General features: G+C 41.8%; 1 protein-coding gene across 17 annotated transcripts in view; it reads right to left on the reverse strand.

Moving 5' to 3' along the window:
- plcb1l (phospholipase C beta 1-like) overlaps positions 1–15,000 on the reverse strand; it is a 151,016-nt gene that overhangs the window by 28,387 nt on the left and 107,629 nt on the right. For 16 of the 17 annotated variants that reach the window (XR_015518883.1, XR_015518884.1, XR_015518885.1 and 13 more), the window contains 7 exons: positions 12,945–13,107; positions 10,632–10,721; positions 10,499–10,551; positions 7,250–7,346; positions 7,083–7,167; positions 6,865–6,989; positions 6,344–6,498 (listed from right to left, as the gene is read on the reverse strand). Coding sequence is in view for 6 of the 17 variants with exons in the window: in XM_087298663.1 (XP_087154789.1) it covers positions 6,344–6,498; positions 6,865–6,989; positions 7,083–7,167; positions 7,250–7,346; positions 10,499–10,551; positions 10,632–10,721; positions 12,945–13,107 (768 nt within the window). In the remaining 11 variants the exon portion in view is untranslated. Of the gene's footprint in view, positions 1–6,343; positions 6,753–6,806; positions 6,990–7,082; positions 7,168–7,249; positions 7,347–10,498; positions 10,552–10,631; positions 10,722–12,944; positions 13,108–15,000 lie in introns of those variants that run through there. The other variant, XM_087298666.1, reaches the window with a different exon arrangement.

Genomic DNA, 15,000 nt, shown 5'->3' on the forward strand with positions numbered 1-15,000 from the left:
TGCATGTTCTCCCTGTGTTGGTGTGGGTTTCCTCCGGGTGCTCCGGTTTCCCCCACAGTCCAAACACATGCACTATAGGGGAACTGATCAACTACACTGACACTAGTGTATGAGTGTGTGTGAATGAGTGTGTATGGGTGTTTCCCAGTACTGGGTTGCAGCTGAAAGGGCATCCGCTGTGGTAAATATATGCTGGAATAGTTGGCGGTTCATTCCTCTGTGGCGACCCCGGATTAATAAAGGGACTCAGCTGAAATGAAAATGAGTGAATGAGTGAGTGAGTGAGTGAGTGAGTGAGTGAGTGAGTGAGTCAGGGCATCAGTTTAACTTCTCATCCGAACAACTACAGTCCTGTTTCTCCATCATTATACATCATACAGACCACAGGCTGAGCGCCCCCTGCTGGCCACACTAACACCACTGCCAACAGCAGCCCAGCTCTCTCAGATGGACTCTCGTGCAGCTGCTGACCCGGCTCAGCTTCCAGCCAGTCTGGGGCTACAGAGATATGTCTGAGGCAGTGTGTGATGATGCAGGAGCCGCTCTGGTCAGTCATTTATATGAACTGTGTCTTGAATCAGAGTCAGTGTTGTCAAAAGCACACCAGGTCTGACCGGGGGGCTCACACTGACTCCAGTTCATCCACAGGACAGCGGACACATGCAGAGAAGTGTCGCATTTCAGATATATTTCACACACACTGTAAATAAATGAATCTTGAGGCTTGTTTATTCATTTTCTTGTCGGCTTAGTCCCTTTATTAATCTGGGGTCGCCACAGCAGAATGAACCGCCAATTTATCCAGCAAGTTTTTATGCAGCGGCTGCCCTTCCAGCTGCAACCCATCTCTGGGAAACATCCACACACACACACACACACACTCATACACTACGGACAATTTAGCCTACCCAGTTCACCTGTACCACATGTGTTTGGACTGTGGGGGAAACCGGAGCACCCGGAGGAAACCCACGCTATGCAGGGAGAACATGCAAACTCCACACAGAAACACCAACTGAGCTGAGGATCGAACCAGCGACCTTCTTGCTGTGAGGCGACAGCACTACCTACTGCGCCACTGCTTCGTCTTGAGGCTTGTAATTTTCATTTTAAAAAATTGATGTGGTCATTAGGCTACTTTCACAGCATTGATTAGATTTTGATTAGAAAAGCTAAATCTGATTATTTTCTTTTAAATTCATCTAATAATGTAAATAACTCCTCAAAGATTTGGAAAACAATCAATTCCCTAACTGAAAAGCATCATCACATAGAACTTCCATCTCTCGTTATGAGAGGCTGTCATTCAATTAGTGATAAAAATGAAATGCTCAATTGTTTAAATGAACATTTCATAGCATCTGGATTTCTGTTGGACTCACTAAATGTTACCCAGGTGGATGAGTCAGCTATGCAGCCAGAGGTCTATCCAGCCTTGTAATTTTTCAAGCCAGTCAAGCCAGCTTTTTAATTTTTCACCAATTGCAACCTCAGAGGTGTGTAAAGCCCTTACGAATTTAGATGTTTCTTAATCGCCCGGTCCTGATAAATTAGAAGCTTATTTTTTAAATTGAGCAGCTGCTTTTATTGCTCCTTCTTTGACTCATATTTTTAATCTTTCACTTATAACAAATGAAGTCCCAGTGATATGGAAATCAACGTTTGTTCTCCCTCTGTTAAAAGGGGGAGACGCCTCACAAGCAAATAATTACCGTCCCATTTCTAAGCTGTCTATCCAGGCTAAAGTCATTGAATCACCTGTAAACAATCAATTAAAGGAATTTCTTGAAATAAATAATATTATGTCAAAATTTCAATCAGGTTTCAGAAAGCAACACAGCACTATTACAGCGGTTTTAAAGGTATTAAATGATATTATTGAATCTGTGGACACTCAAAAACATCGTGCAGCCCTGTTTCTTGACCTCTCCAAAGCTTTTGATACAGTGGATCATACTTTGTTGTTACAACGCCTCAAAAGTATTGGTTTATCTGATCATGCTATTGGTTGGTTTAAAAACCATCTTACAAATCGAAATCAATGTGTGCAAGTGGATGGCCTTGCTTCTAGTACTTTGAATGTAACTGAAGGTGTTCCACAGGGTTCAGTATTGTGGCCTCTTCTTTTTACTATATATATAAATAATATTGATCAAAATATCAAAAATGCCAATTTTCATTATTATGTGGATGATACAGTTATATACACGGCTGCATCTACACCTAATCTGGCCCTTTCTCAACTGCAGATCGCTTTCAATGTACTTCAACAAAATCTATCTGAGTTAAAATTAGTTTTAAATGCCAATAAAACTAAACTTATATTATTTTCAAATTCAAAACAAGCCAAGCAAAAACTAGGCCCTGTTACTACTCATGGTGCAGAGATTGAATTAGTGTCCCAGTACAAATATCTTGGAATTTTAATTGATGATACACTTTCTTTTAGTACTCACATTCAGCAATTGGTGAAAACATTAAAAGTGATTTTAGGCCTCTATTTTAGAAGTAAGATCTGCCTTTCTTTTGGTGCTAAAGAGAAGCTGGTTGAGGCAACATTCATGTCGGCATTGGACTACGGTGATGTAATCTATATGCATGCTTCGTCTCAATGTCTGAATGCTTTGGATACTGTTTACCATGGTGCACTAAGATTTATAACTCATTTTAAATCCCTTACTCATCATTGTGTGCTGTATACTAGGGTAGGTTGGTCTGCTTTGTCCATTGGTAGGCTCAAGCATTTTCATATTGTTGTTTACAAATCTATACTGGGTTTACTCCATCATATCTCCAGAATTATATTTGTAAAAAGCCTGTTCTTAACTATGGTCTTCGCTCACAGGATATGTATTTACTCTCTGTCCCTAAAGTGCGGACTGAGATGGGGAAAAGGCTTTTAAATACGCAGCACCTTTTGCTTGGAATAATCTGCGCACACAGTTGCAGTTCAAAGACTTGATTTCACTGCATGCTTTTAAAAAGACTATCAAAGATTTAGAAGTTGAAACACGAGTTTGTAGATGTTTTGAATAGTTGTCAGTGTGATTCACGTTAACTGTAAATTGTGTTTTGTTTGTTGTCTGTTGGACTCATGTGACTTGTGTACTGCCTAATCTTGGCCAGGACGCTCTTGTAAAAGAGATTTTTAATCTCAATGTGTCTTTCCTGGTAAAATAAAGGTTATAATAATAATAATTGATGATGTAATGTAATTAACTGTGTTGCTATATAATACTGTATATAAATGCTAATATTCGTTTGCTTAATTTTTCAGATGAATGAAGAAAATGTTCACAGTATTTTCCCACAAAAAAGGAGCCGTTTACTCAGGCAGATTTTGATTTGCCATCCAGCAGGTATTTTTATTTTTAATAATGTTATTTGTGTATTATTATTATTATTATGCAATATTGCTTATTTCTACAGTTTTGTTGCATCAGACCTCACATTAAATCAGGGATGAGATGAAAGCTGTCGTCCTCTGTTGCTGGTGTGTTTGTATGAAAGAGAGGAAGAGCTCATCCCGGAGTGCAATGTAAGTGTCATAAGCTGTTTCAGATATTTAGGTTTTCAGAAAACTGCCTTTTATATTGTTGCATTTTTACAAAATACTGAAATATAGCTCAAACACTACATTGTTGAATGCACTATTGCTTGTATAAACATGGTTTGTTTTTATAAACTTTTTTCTTTGTTCACTAGTTTACATTTTGAAAACACCATTATTGGTCAGAATACTCGTGTACTTGTGTTATAGTGTCAGGCAGCAGTGTTCACTCAAACAATTTGGAGAATCGCTGTTCACAGAGATGCAATGAAATGGTTTATGTACTAACTGTGTTTAAGTAAACCTTAAACATTTGAAATACACAATTGCATAATTTCATAATAATAAACGTATGTTTATATTACAGTGTGGGAATGCACAGAGAACTGCCAGAGGGATGACCAACCCTGAGCACTTCTGCAGGATGAGGGAGTCATGACAGGATTGGAAAATCTAGAATTGCTAAACTGGATTTATACAAGTCTTCCCCAAAATAAAATCCCCCAAAAACAAACTGATTTACGTTTCTGACACAAATTCACTGCAGCACCCTTTGGGGAAATTTCACTGCATTGATTAATTGATTGATTGATTGTGTTGCTAATATTTTCAGATACAGCTTTTAATTTGGTTTTATATGTTATGCAATACACAAATTCTGCTGTAAATTTCAAATAGATTTGTTTAACGACTTGTATATACCATTTTGTTATCAGTGGAACATGTAATAAAATGATATTTGGCAAAAATGTATTGTGCATGTATGTCACTATTAATAATATGTTTTACATTTTATGAATGAGTAATTTTCATTAATAAATATGCATAAAAAGTAGTTTATTTGCTTAAATTATTAAAGTGCATTCCATTAATAATATTGAAATCATCATCTACCACTCAAAAAAACCTACTTTAAAAAATAGTGGTGTAAGACTTAAGATAACACAAATACTTTGATGAATTTTGACAATTCAAACATGAGCTGAAAACACAGAGGCAATCGGCTCCACAACACAGCAGGTGGGAATGCAGGAAAACCAGCTCCCCTCCTTTCCTCCAATTACATTTATAACATCTCCTGAAACCCACCCTGGTCACTCAGCCCGCTTTCACTCTACTCACACTGAATGGTCATTTCAAAGACTGAGTGTTCTAAATCAACCCAAGTGACTTTATCATGTCTGATATCATTTGAAATGTCTCAGTGCGACTGCTTCAATGGTCTCATTCCCTCAGAAATAGACATAATCAAAACAATAGATATATACCTTCAGGCAGGCCCGTGCAGAGACCGTCCAAAGGGCATGTGCAACCAAAGGGGGGTGGTTGGGGTGGGGTTGCTGCTGTTGCAGATCTGCAGAGTGGATGCGCGCATACTGATCAGCGGTGTTGTCGCGTACGTACTCAAGAGCGGTGTTGTCGCGCGCCTACTGAAGGGCGGGACCGAAGGTGTGCCGCGTCGCGGGGGCACTTTTGATCATTTTGGAAGGGCACTTTCTATCCAAGACTAAAAAGGGCATGTGCACTGCACAGGTTGAGCCCTATGTGTGCACGTGCCTGCCTTCAGGTATCTGTTGAAGCACTGTGAAGGCTGTGCCTTTCCTACAGGCAGACACTCTTCCACTGAATGCAAAAGCCTTTTATTATTCACACACCCCCTTCCTCAAGGAGAGGATTCTTGGATTGACTACTTAAGGGAAAGTTTCTTAATGTTCTGCGTGATTCTGCTACCCAGATCAGTGTGGATCTCTCACGCTCAATGTTATGTATAATTTGCAGTCAGGTCTGCATCTTTTAATCTTGGATTTGTCTTTGATAATTTGATGTTTTGTATTGATGGTTTATGAATTGACTGAATGAATGGGCATAATACACATTTACCTGACTATTAAATTGTAATGTTTGAACATATTTTGCTCACTCTGTAATTATTAGTTCCAGTAGATTACGCTGTATCCTTGTTTCCGCACGTCTTGCGTCAGGTCAGTAGACAGACTAGAATCCAGTTGAGATGGAGCATTGGCACACTTAATGTATTTTAGGGATCCGACTGACTCTTGATATTGATTTAAGTAGACTAATTTGCATCTAGGACAACAAGGAGTTGCATGACTAACCTAGATTGGGTACCCGACCTTTGTTTGAAAGTAATGTTATTCTAAATTAAGTGTATATAGGAACCATGGGCTTGGTGAAAGCAAAGTGATTATAGAGTCCAGTAGTCAGGTACATCTATAATAATGGCCCTGACCTCTGACTGGAAATGATATTGTCTTTACTCAGAGGTGTACATCTAAGGAGGACTAAGAGAAAATACTTTAGAGTGAGCGAGCATGTGAACGTTCATCTAAAAGTATTAGTCAATTACCTCTGTTTAATATTCAAGACTGACCAGAGTGTGACCCTGAGGGACAACATCAGCCAGGGCGATCTCTCTGAGCGACATGAGCACCCGGATGAACCAATGTAATAGTTACGAGTGAAGATAAAGGGTTCAGACATTTATCTAAATCATATATTGATAGAATCTTCTGAATGATGGAGTCAGAAAAAACGAAAGATAAATATATCAACATTCTCACATTCAAACTGGAGTCAGATATGAGTTAAATTTAAAGGAAATCAACATTGTGCACTGGAAACACCGAACAGGCAGTGAAGCTTCATCCACCAGTGGACGCCTCCATTTGACCAACAGGGTGGACTTTACCGTGGTAACACTACTGCACACATTATGTTTAAGTAAATAGCACATAAGATTTGTACAGTGCCTGGCTCAAGCTATGATCTCACCTTCAAAGAGAGTGTGTGTGCGATGATGCCGTCGACTGTACTCTGGGTGAACGGGTCGAACTGTTTGTCCATCCGTCTCATGAACTCCGGCTTCAGTCTGTAGCCACATCTGCCATTGTACTCGAATACGCCCAGATTGAGCTGCATGGGCAGATCTGACACACACACACGCACGCACGCACACGCACACACACACACATATGATCCATCAAAATAAAACACCAACTCATTCAGGACGGACTGGGTTTTACAGAAGTGAGCAGCACATGTGGAGCTGCAGAGGAGGCTTCAACCAAACACACACTTCAGTGTCTCATCAGGTGTGTGTGGACCGATGGAGTAAAGCTCCTCCTGACACCCGTAGCTCTCTGAAAACTCAAAGATCTGGCTCTCTGCTCTCCAAAACCACCTACACACACACACACACACACACACACACACACACACACACACACACACACACACACACACACACACACACACACACACACAGTACGTCGAGAGTCTCAGACAGAAGATACCTAAGGTCTGGAAGTTGAGCGCGACCAGCTGACACCCGGCATTCCAGAACACTTGAGGATTGTAGTTGGAGGAGTCGACTCTGGTGCCTTTCGGGTAGATTCTGCTCAGCTGAAGTTTATTATATCTGCATGGATGAGTTAAGAGTCTTACAGCACACAACCCGACTAAACACAGGAGTACACTGTAATGTGCAGAGAGCTCCGCCGGTGCAGGATACTCGATGAACTCCACCGGTGACTCTTTCAGCAGATCCATGGCTTTGGTCTCCACAAATGACGACATCTCATAACTTCGGTTTACCTCTGCGGAAACCAAACGAGCAAACGGAGTCACACACTTCAGCATCAACGATCCAACATCTTCAACAATGACAGAAGCACTTACTTTTGCACGTCTCAAAGTTAGTGAATTTAACAGGCTGAACATAATTCACCAAGTTAGACATTTCCTCAGTGGCAAAAGCTTCATTTGCAGCCGATCCCTGCAGACAGACAGACAGACAGACAGAGAGAGAGAGAGAGAGACAGAGAGAGAGAGAGAGAGACAGAGAGAGAGAGAGAGAGACAGAGAGAGAGAGAGAGAGAGAGAGAGACAGAGAGAGAGAGAGAGAGAGAGAGAGAGAGAGAGAGAGAGAGAGAGAGAAAGAGACAAAGAGAGAGAGAGAGAGACAGAGAGAGAGAGAGACAGACAGAGAGAGAGAGACAGAGAGAGAGAGAGACAGACAGAGAGAGAGAGTCAGAAGAGCTTCAGAAACACACCACACCACACCAGCACACACACACACACACACACACACACACACACACACACACACACACACACACACACACACACACACACACACACACACACACACACACCACAGTCACACCAGCACACACTCGCACCACAGCCACACCAGCACACACACACACACACACACACAGTCACACCAGCACACTCCACAATCTAGAGCATCAGTCAGTCACATGCTCCTCCAGAATGGGTCAGTAGTCCTTGGCAGTGACCCAGCACCCATCTAGCAGCAGTATTGGTCTAGTGAACGCCGTGATATTGAGCCCAGAACATCAGTCACCCCCATGCTTGACTCTGGGCATCAGCAGTCTGGGTGGGCCGCTCCTGTGGGGCTTCTCCACACCGTGACTCTCCCGCATGTGGGAAAGACAGTGAAGCTGGATCATCAGAGAACAGCACATGCTCCACATCGTCCACAGCTCCAGATCTCCACCGCTGCTCCACTGAAGCCGGCGTTCAGCATGGGCAGGAGTGAGCAGAGGTTTGGCTCATGTATGTTGACCCGGTGGAGCTCTAGAGAGCAGTTCTGCTGGACACAGGGGAGTGGAGCTGCACATGTCATGCTGCAGGGAGTCGGGCCGCTGTGCTCTGATGTGTTCTGGGTAAATCAGGGTTATCAGCCCTTTCAGCTTCCTCCAGCCTCCACAGCTCCTCCTGCTGGATCTGCTTCTTCTTCTTCTTGGTGGTTTGCTGACATGACTCTGGACACCGCGGCTCTCGATCATCACACACACCTGCTGTCTCGCTCACAGACACACAGCAGCACTCTGTCCTCTTCTGAACTGCGCTGTGTCCCCATAATGCAGTGTGTGTGCAGGATGTGCTGTGCTGTTCCTCTGCTGATGAAGCTTCACTCTGCTCCACTGCTGGACTGAAGATCAGTGTAGGAGTCGTCACATCATCAGATGTGGAGTGTGGATGCTAACATACAAGTTATTATACAGTTTGACCAGATTGACCAATAGAATAAGGCCTTTCATCCGGAGGGAAGAGGCGGCGCAGTGGCGCAGTAGGTAGTGCTGTCGCCTCACAGCAAGAAGGTCGCTGGTTTGAGTCTCGGCTGGGTCAGTTGGTGTTTCTGTGTGGAGTTTGCATGTTCTCCCTGCATTTGCGTGGGTTTCCTCCGGGTGCTCCGGTTTCCCCCACAGTCCAAACACATGCGGTACAGGTGAATTGGGTAGGCTAAATTGTCCGTAGTGTATGAGTGTGTGTGTGGATGTGTGTGTGGATGTTTCCCAGGGATGAGTTGCGGCTGGAAGGGCATCCGCTGCGTAAAAATGTGCTGGATCAGTTAGAGGTTCATTCCGCTGTGGCGACCCCAGATTAATAAAGGGACTAAGCCGACAATAAAATGAATGAATGAATCGGGAGAGAAGATACCGGCCACTGAGCAGCAGAGTTCAAAACTTTTCAACTTACAAGCAAAGATTTTGGATCCACAAAAAAGGCCAGAACAGAAGCAAAAGGAATGAGCACACGATCTCCTATGTGGAGCTGCTCTGACACAATCTGCATTGTAAAAGCGCTGTACAAATATAGATGAACTGAACTGACCAATAAAACATGTGGGTGTAACTGCATGAAACGGCAGTAGTTCATTTTTCCCAGTGCATTTCTTTATCAATGGAATTTCCTTTAATTAAATGTTTTTTTATTACTTTTTTATTTTTAATTACAATTTACTTAACTTCAAAATCTTCATATGCTTGTTTGAATGATAAAGACACAGTATTACTCCAGCATGCATGGGTTTAAAACTTTTTAGCAAACTCAATAAGACAAAAAGGTTTTGCAATTCAAAATACATTTTATCATTAACAGGAGTTTTTTAATTAAATGTTTTTTAATTGCAATATTAAATTTTTTAATACTATGTAGTTCCCTAAAACTAAATATTTTTGAATAATAAAAAAACATATAAAGTTGAGATCAGAATCACCCCCCCCCCCCCCACCCGATTATTTTTCCCCCAATTTCTATTTAGCAGAGAGCAGATTTCTCCAACACATTTCTAATCATAACGGTGTTAATAACTCATCTGTCATGATGACAGCACATAATATTAGACTTAATATTCTTCAAGACACTAGTATTCAGCTTACAGTGACATGTAAAGGCTTCACTAGGGTAATTAGGGTAAAGTTAGGGTAATTAGGCAAGTCATTGTATAACAGTGGTTTGTTCTGGAGACAATCCAACACTAATATTGCTGAAGGGGCGAATAATATTGAGCTTAACATGACTTTAAAAGATTAAGAACTGCTTTTATTCCAGCAGAAATAAAACAAATCAGACTTTCCCCAGAAGAACAAATATTAGAGGAAATACTGTGAACAACTCCTCAATCTGAGAAACAGCATGAGTGGAATATTAAAACTAGAAAACAAAAATTCAAAGGGAGCTAATAGTTCTGACTTTAAATGCATACACACACACACACACACACACACACACACACACACACACACTGTATAATCATATATATTTGACGAATATAAACTTATTCATTCATTTTCTTGTCAGCTTAGTCCCTTTATTAATCCGGGGTCGCCACAGCGGAATGAACCGCCAACTTATCCAGCAAGTTTTTAGCGGATGCCCTTCCAGCCGCAACCCATCTCTGGGAAGAATATAAACTTATCTCATTTAAATTAGTTGCCAATAAACAAGTTCTGTTTCATTAAGTTGTACTAAAAACTAAGCTGGTTTACCCTACATTTAAAATGAAAGTATTAAACTGTAAATTTAAAATGAATGGAGCTGAATAATGGAAATCACTACAGTGAAGAAGCGTTTACTGCCAGAGACCAGCAGAGGGCGACAACCATCTTCATTTACCTCATCAGTGGACTTTTTACTCTCATCGTTGTCGTCTTCCAGTTCTTCTTCCCCTGGTCAACACACAATACACTCAGATTACAACAACAACAACAACAACAACAATAACACACACACACACACACACACACACCTCTGTCTTCACTGCTGGATCCTGTGGACTTCATTGTCTTCAGTCTGCGCTCTGCTGCATCACTGTCCGCCATCTCCTGATGGAGTGATCCTGATACACAAACACATTCACTTTAATATTCAGCAACACACTGAACACCTAAACACACACACACACACACACACACACGCCAGTTGACCAAACTGACGGAGCCGCTGAACTGTTGTTCTGTGGATCCAAACTAAACTAGACTGCGAGTGTTTTCCTGCAGTACACGTCTCTGTTTAAGCTGATTTATTCGGGAAAGACAGTCGCCAATGTCACTGAGTGTAACCATAGTTTCTATGTACAGATATATTTATGATTAAAACAAGAATCATTTGACAACAGATGAAAAATTCTATTGAATACAATACAGGCTCATCATCATATATGCAGCTGAAGTCAGAATTATTCACCCCCTTTGATTGTTTTCTAGTTTAAATATTTCCCTCATGATGTTGAACAGATTGAGGAAATGTTCACAGTGTGTCTGATAATATTTGTTCTTCTGGAGAAAGTCTTATTTGTTTAATTCAACTAGAGTAAAATCAGTTTTTAATAGTTTTAAACTCATTTTAAGGTCAATATTATTCGCCCCTTCAGCAATATTAGTGTTGGATTGTCTCCAGAACAAACCACTGTTATACAATGACTTGCCTAATTACCCTAACTTTACCCTAATTACCCTAGTGAAGCCTTTACATGTCACTGTAAGCTGAACACTAGTGTCTTGAAGAATATCTAGTCTAATATTATGTGCTGTCATCATGGCAGATGAGTTATTAACACTGTTATGATTAGAAATGTGTTGGAGAAATCTGCTCTCTGTTAAACATTTTTAATAAAGTCAGCTGTTAACGGGACTAAACTTCTTCTCTCTTAGGTAAGTGAGGATGATCACATGTGTTTCTGTTCTGCTTAACAGCAGAATAATGAGTGAGAGATTGTTTGAGGAATTGTTCTAACTCTTCTTGTAAGTCAAGTTTACACACAGTAAGATTATTCTGCGTCTGCTAAAGCTCAGATGATGATGTCAGAGTTTTTGAGGTTTCTGATTGGCTGATTGACAACATTTGAGTTAATGTGAGGCACAACTGTAGAATAGTATTGAAGGAAAAGCTCAAACACACTGCTTCCCTGTGTGACAACATGAGAAAATCAGCAACAAAGCCACATTACCATTAGCTGAATGACACTGGGAAAAGACTCATGTGTGGAGACATGTCCTGTGCTCTGATGGAGCTCAGATTGAACTGTTTGGCCATAATGAGCAGTGTTACATTTAGAGGACAAAGGGGAAAGCGCACAAGCCTAGAACACCATCCAAACTGTGCAGTATGGGGGCGGCAGCATCATGGCTCTTCCAAACAGACCATGACCCTAAGCACGCTGCCAAATGAGTTCAAATGTGCTTTAAGGACAGCAGAGTGGATGTTTTAGAGTGGCCATCACAAAGCCCTGATCTCAACCCTGTAGAAAATGTGTGGGCAGAGTTGAAGAAGCTTGTGCAAGCAAGACAGCCTACAAATCTGACTCAGTTACAGCAATTCTGCAGGAGGAATGGGCCAAAACTACAAAGTTATACAGTTTAAAAGCAAAACTAAAATACCAAGGACATGTGTGTACACTCTTGACTATCTAGAAATTAATAAACAAATTCTCTCATTATTCTGGCATTGAGCAAATATAAATCAGGTAATCCTGACAGACCTAAAATATTAAACGTTAGGGCTTTACCATCAGACATTTATTAAAAATGGTCATGCTCCTTTTTCTAGTGTGTGTACACTTCTGCTTTCAACTGTAAATAAACAGGGAAGCTAATAATTCAGGGGGGCTAATAATTCTGACTTTAACTGTACATATAAGCCGCAGCACTACTTGTTCATCAGCAGCTCGTCTGTTATTCTCTGATATACTTAATGAGCTGTTTAGTAATGATGTGCACTCATCTGTTCTGCTGCAGGAGTATGAGCTTTACCTGTAGGGCGACTCTTTATTTTCATCTATTCAAAGCATCAGAGCTGATGCTCGCGTTTAATCTGCTCTCTATAAATAGTAAATGATTGAACATTTAAATGTGATCTACCCATGGAAGATTATTAGCATCATCATCATCACCATCATCATCATCATCATCATCATCATTATTATTATAAGACTGAAAGACAGAAACTGTGGGCCTTTATTCATATGCTCAGCTGGCGCAGTGCAGCGTGCCACAGTGTTAGCATTAGCAGCACAGAGAGAGAGAGTTAGCATTAGCAGAGGTCAAAGGTCATCTGATCTGACCGGCGCTGGGGGACGAGGGCTCGCAGGAGGAGTCGCTGCAGGACGTTTGCTCCGTCAGGCGCTTGCGGGTGCTGCCGTCGGCTTTATGGGAACTCTTCTTATTCTTGATCAGGATTTTCCCCATCAGCTCTGCAGGACTGGGCAGAGGAACCCCGGCCTCCAGCTGCACACACACACACACACACACACACACACACACACACACACACACACACACACACACACACACACAGAGGGTTATTTTAAGATACAGTTTGCAGACAGCTGCGATCACGCTGCTTATTCCCTGTAACACACATCAGCTCATGCTCATGTGAGTGGGATCAGACTGGCCATCAGTGTGTGTGCTGTGATCTTCTATCCCTGCCTAGAGTAGGGGACATAAGGAAGTACAAGGGGCTCTGTTTTCATGATCTCGGTGCAAAGTCTAAAGCGCACAGCCCAAAAGCAATAAGGACGTGTCTGAACCCACCACTGCTAATTTAGGGACAGATAAATCCGCTCTGCACCCTTAATGAGTTCTGGCTGTGTGTTGAGCAGAACCTGCATTAAACCAATCCCGTCTCTCATTGCCTTTAAGAGTCAGTTGCGTCTCTCCATGGTGCATTTGCAATCTACATGGCGACTCTGTAAGAGTAAAAACTGAACGCTTCACTGAGAAAACAGGTAAACAGAGCATCTGCAGCACGAGGATAAAGAACGAGCCTCCTCCATTCAGCCTCTTTACTTTCTCTTTACTCCTTTACTTTGGTGGAGTGGGGAAACGGTGGACACTCACTCCACTGAACACATCCATCAGCCCACATATTTAATCTCCTTTGTTAAACACAAAGATTTGCTTCAAATCTATTTCTAAATTCAGTCATAATCTCCAGCAAAAGAATAAATGAGCAATAATAATGAAGTGTGCTCAGGAAACTGAGTAATATGGTTGAATCTTACGGTTGAGCGATCGCTGGCGTGTCTGACTGCCGCTGCTCCCCCGGACTGTTTTTTTTATTACCTTGCTTTACTTTCAAAGTTTTTTATTTTTTGTTTTTATTTTTGCTTTGTTTTATTACCTTTTAACACAACAACTTTCCGACAAACTGACCAGAAAATTCCTGTCAGACGAGCTGTCTCACCTGCCAAACGCGAGCTCTCGCCATCACGAAGCGGGCCGCTTCCTCCGTCTTCCATAAGTTAGTAAACACTTTATTTTGGAGGGTCGGTCACTGCTGTGTCGGTTGTATGCTAGTTTTGGTGTAAGTGGTCTTAGTAAGGGCTGCTTTCCATTTACTTGCGCCGTCATTGCTTGGTGTGTTGGCTAACGCAGTTTTTAAACCTGGCTGTGTATACGTGAATGTAGGACGTCTGTGTTGATGCTTCTCCTGGGCTCATTGCTTGCTTTTATAAGTGTTTAGGCGGTGCTCCAGGACTCATTGTCGCCCTCCGGCTTGTGGATGATTAATATGCTCTTTTACTCATCTCTGGATCTGCATTGTCTTAATCCTGAAACTCAGTCAAACCTGCCGGTCAGTCTCTATAATCGCTGTGCTGTTCTTGGCATGGCGCGCCGCCCTCGCTTCATACATCAGGGTTCTCATCGCAAAAGATGTTCTGGATCAAAGTGTTCAACTTCACCTGATGGGTTGTCAGATATACCTGTTGTCTGGTCTCCCTTTTGCCGGTCACGTCCTCAAGCATGTCATGATGATGGACATAAACAGTTCAGAAATCTTCGTCATTTAAAATTTGTCTCTTTAAGACATTTCTCAGACATCACAACAACGCTTCAACGTCCTGTGAAAATGGCTGTAGTAAACGCCCGCTCATCGTCAAATCAACCTTTTATCCTACATGACTTTTTTACTTCACATGCGCTGGGCTTCCTATTTTTGACAGAGACTTGGTTGAAACCCGGGGAAATGTCATCTGCGGGAGAGTTTTCTGCTGCGGACTGTTCTTTTTTAGATTTGGTGGGGGTTTAGGTTGGGTTAGGTGTCCACCCTTACAAAGAAAGTTTAAAACGATCTAAAATATGCGAGTCACCGAAACACCTCTGCCTCAGTCTGTG

The sequence above is a fragment of the Danio rerio genome, chromosome 20 (genome assembly GCF_052040795.2).
Source record: "Danio rerio strain M-AB ecotype USA chromosome 20, GRCz13ab, whole genome shotgun sequence".
NCBI classification, from domain to species: domain Eukaryota; kingdom Metazoa; phylum Chordata; class Actinopteri; order Cypriniformes; family Danionidae; genus Danio; species Danio rerio.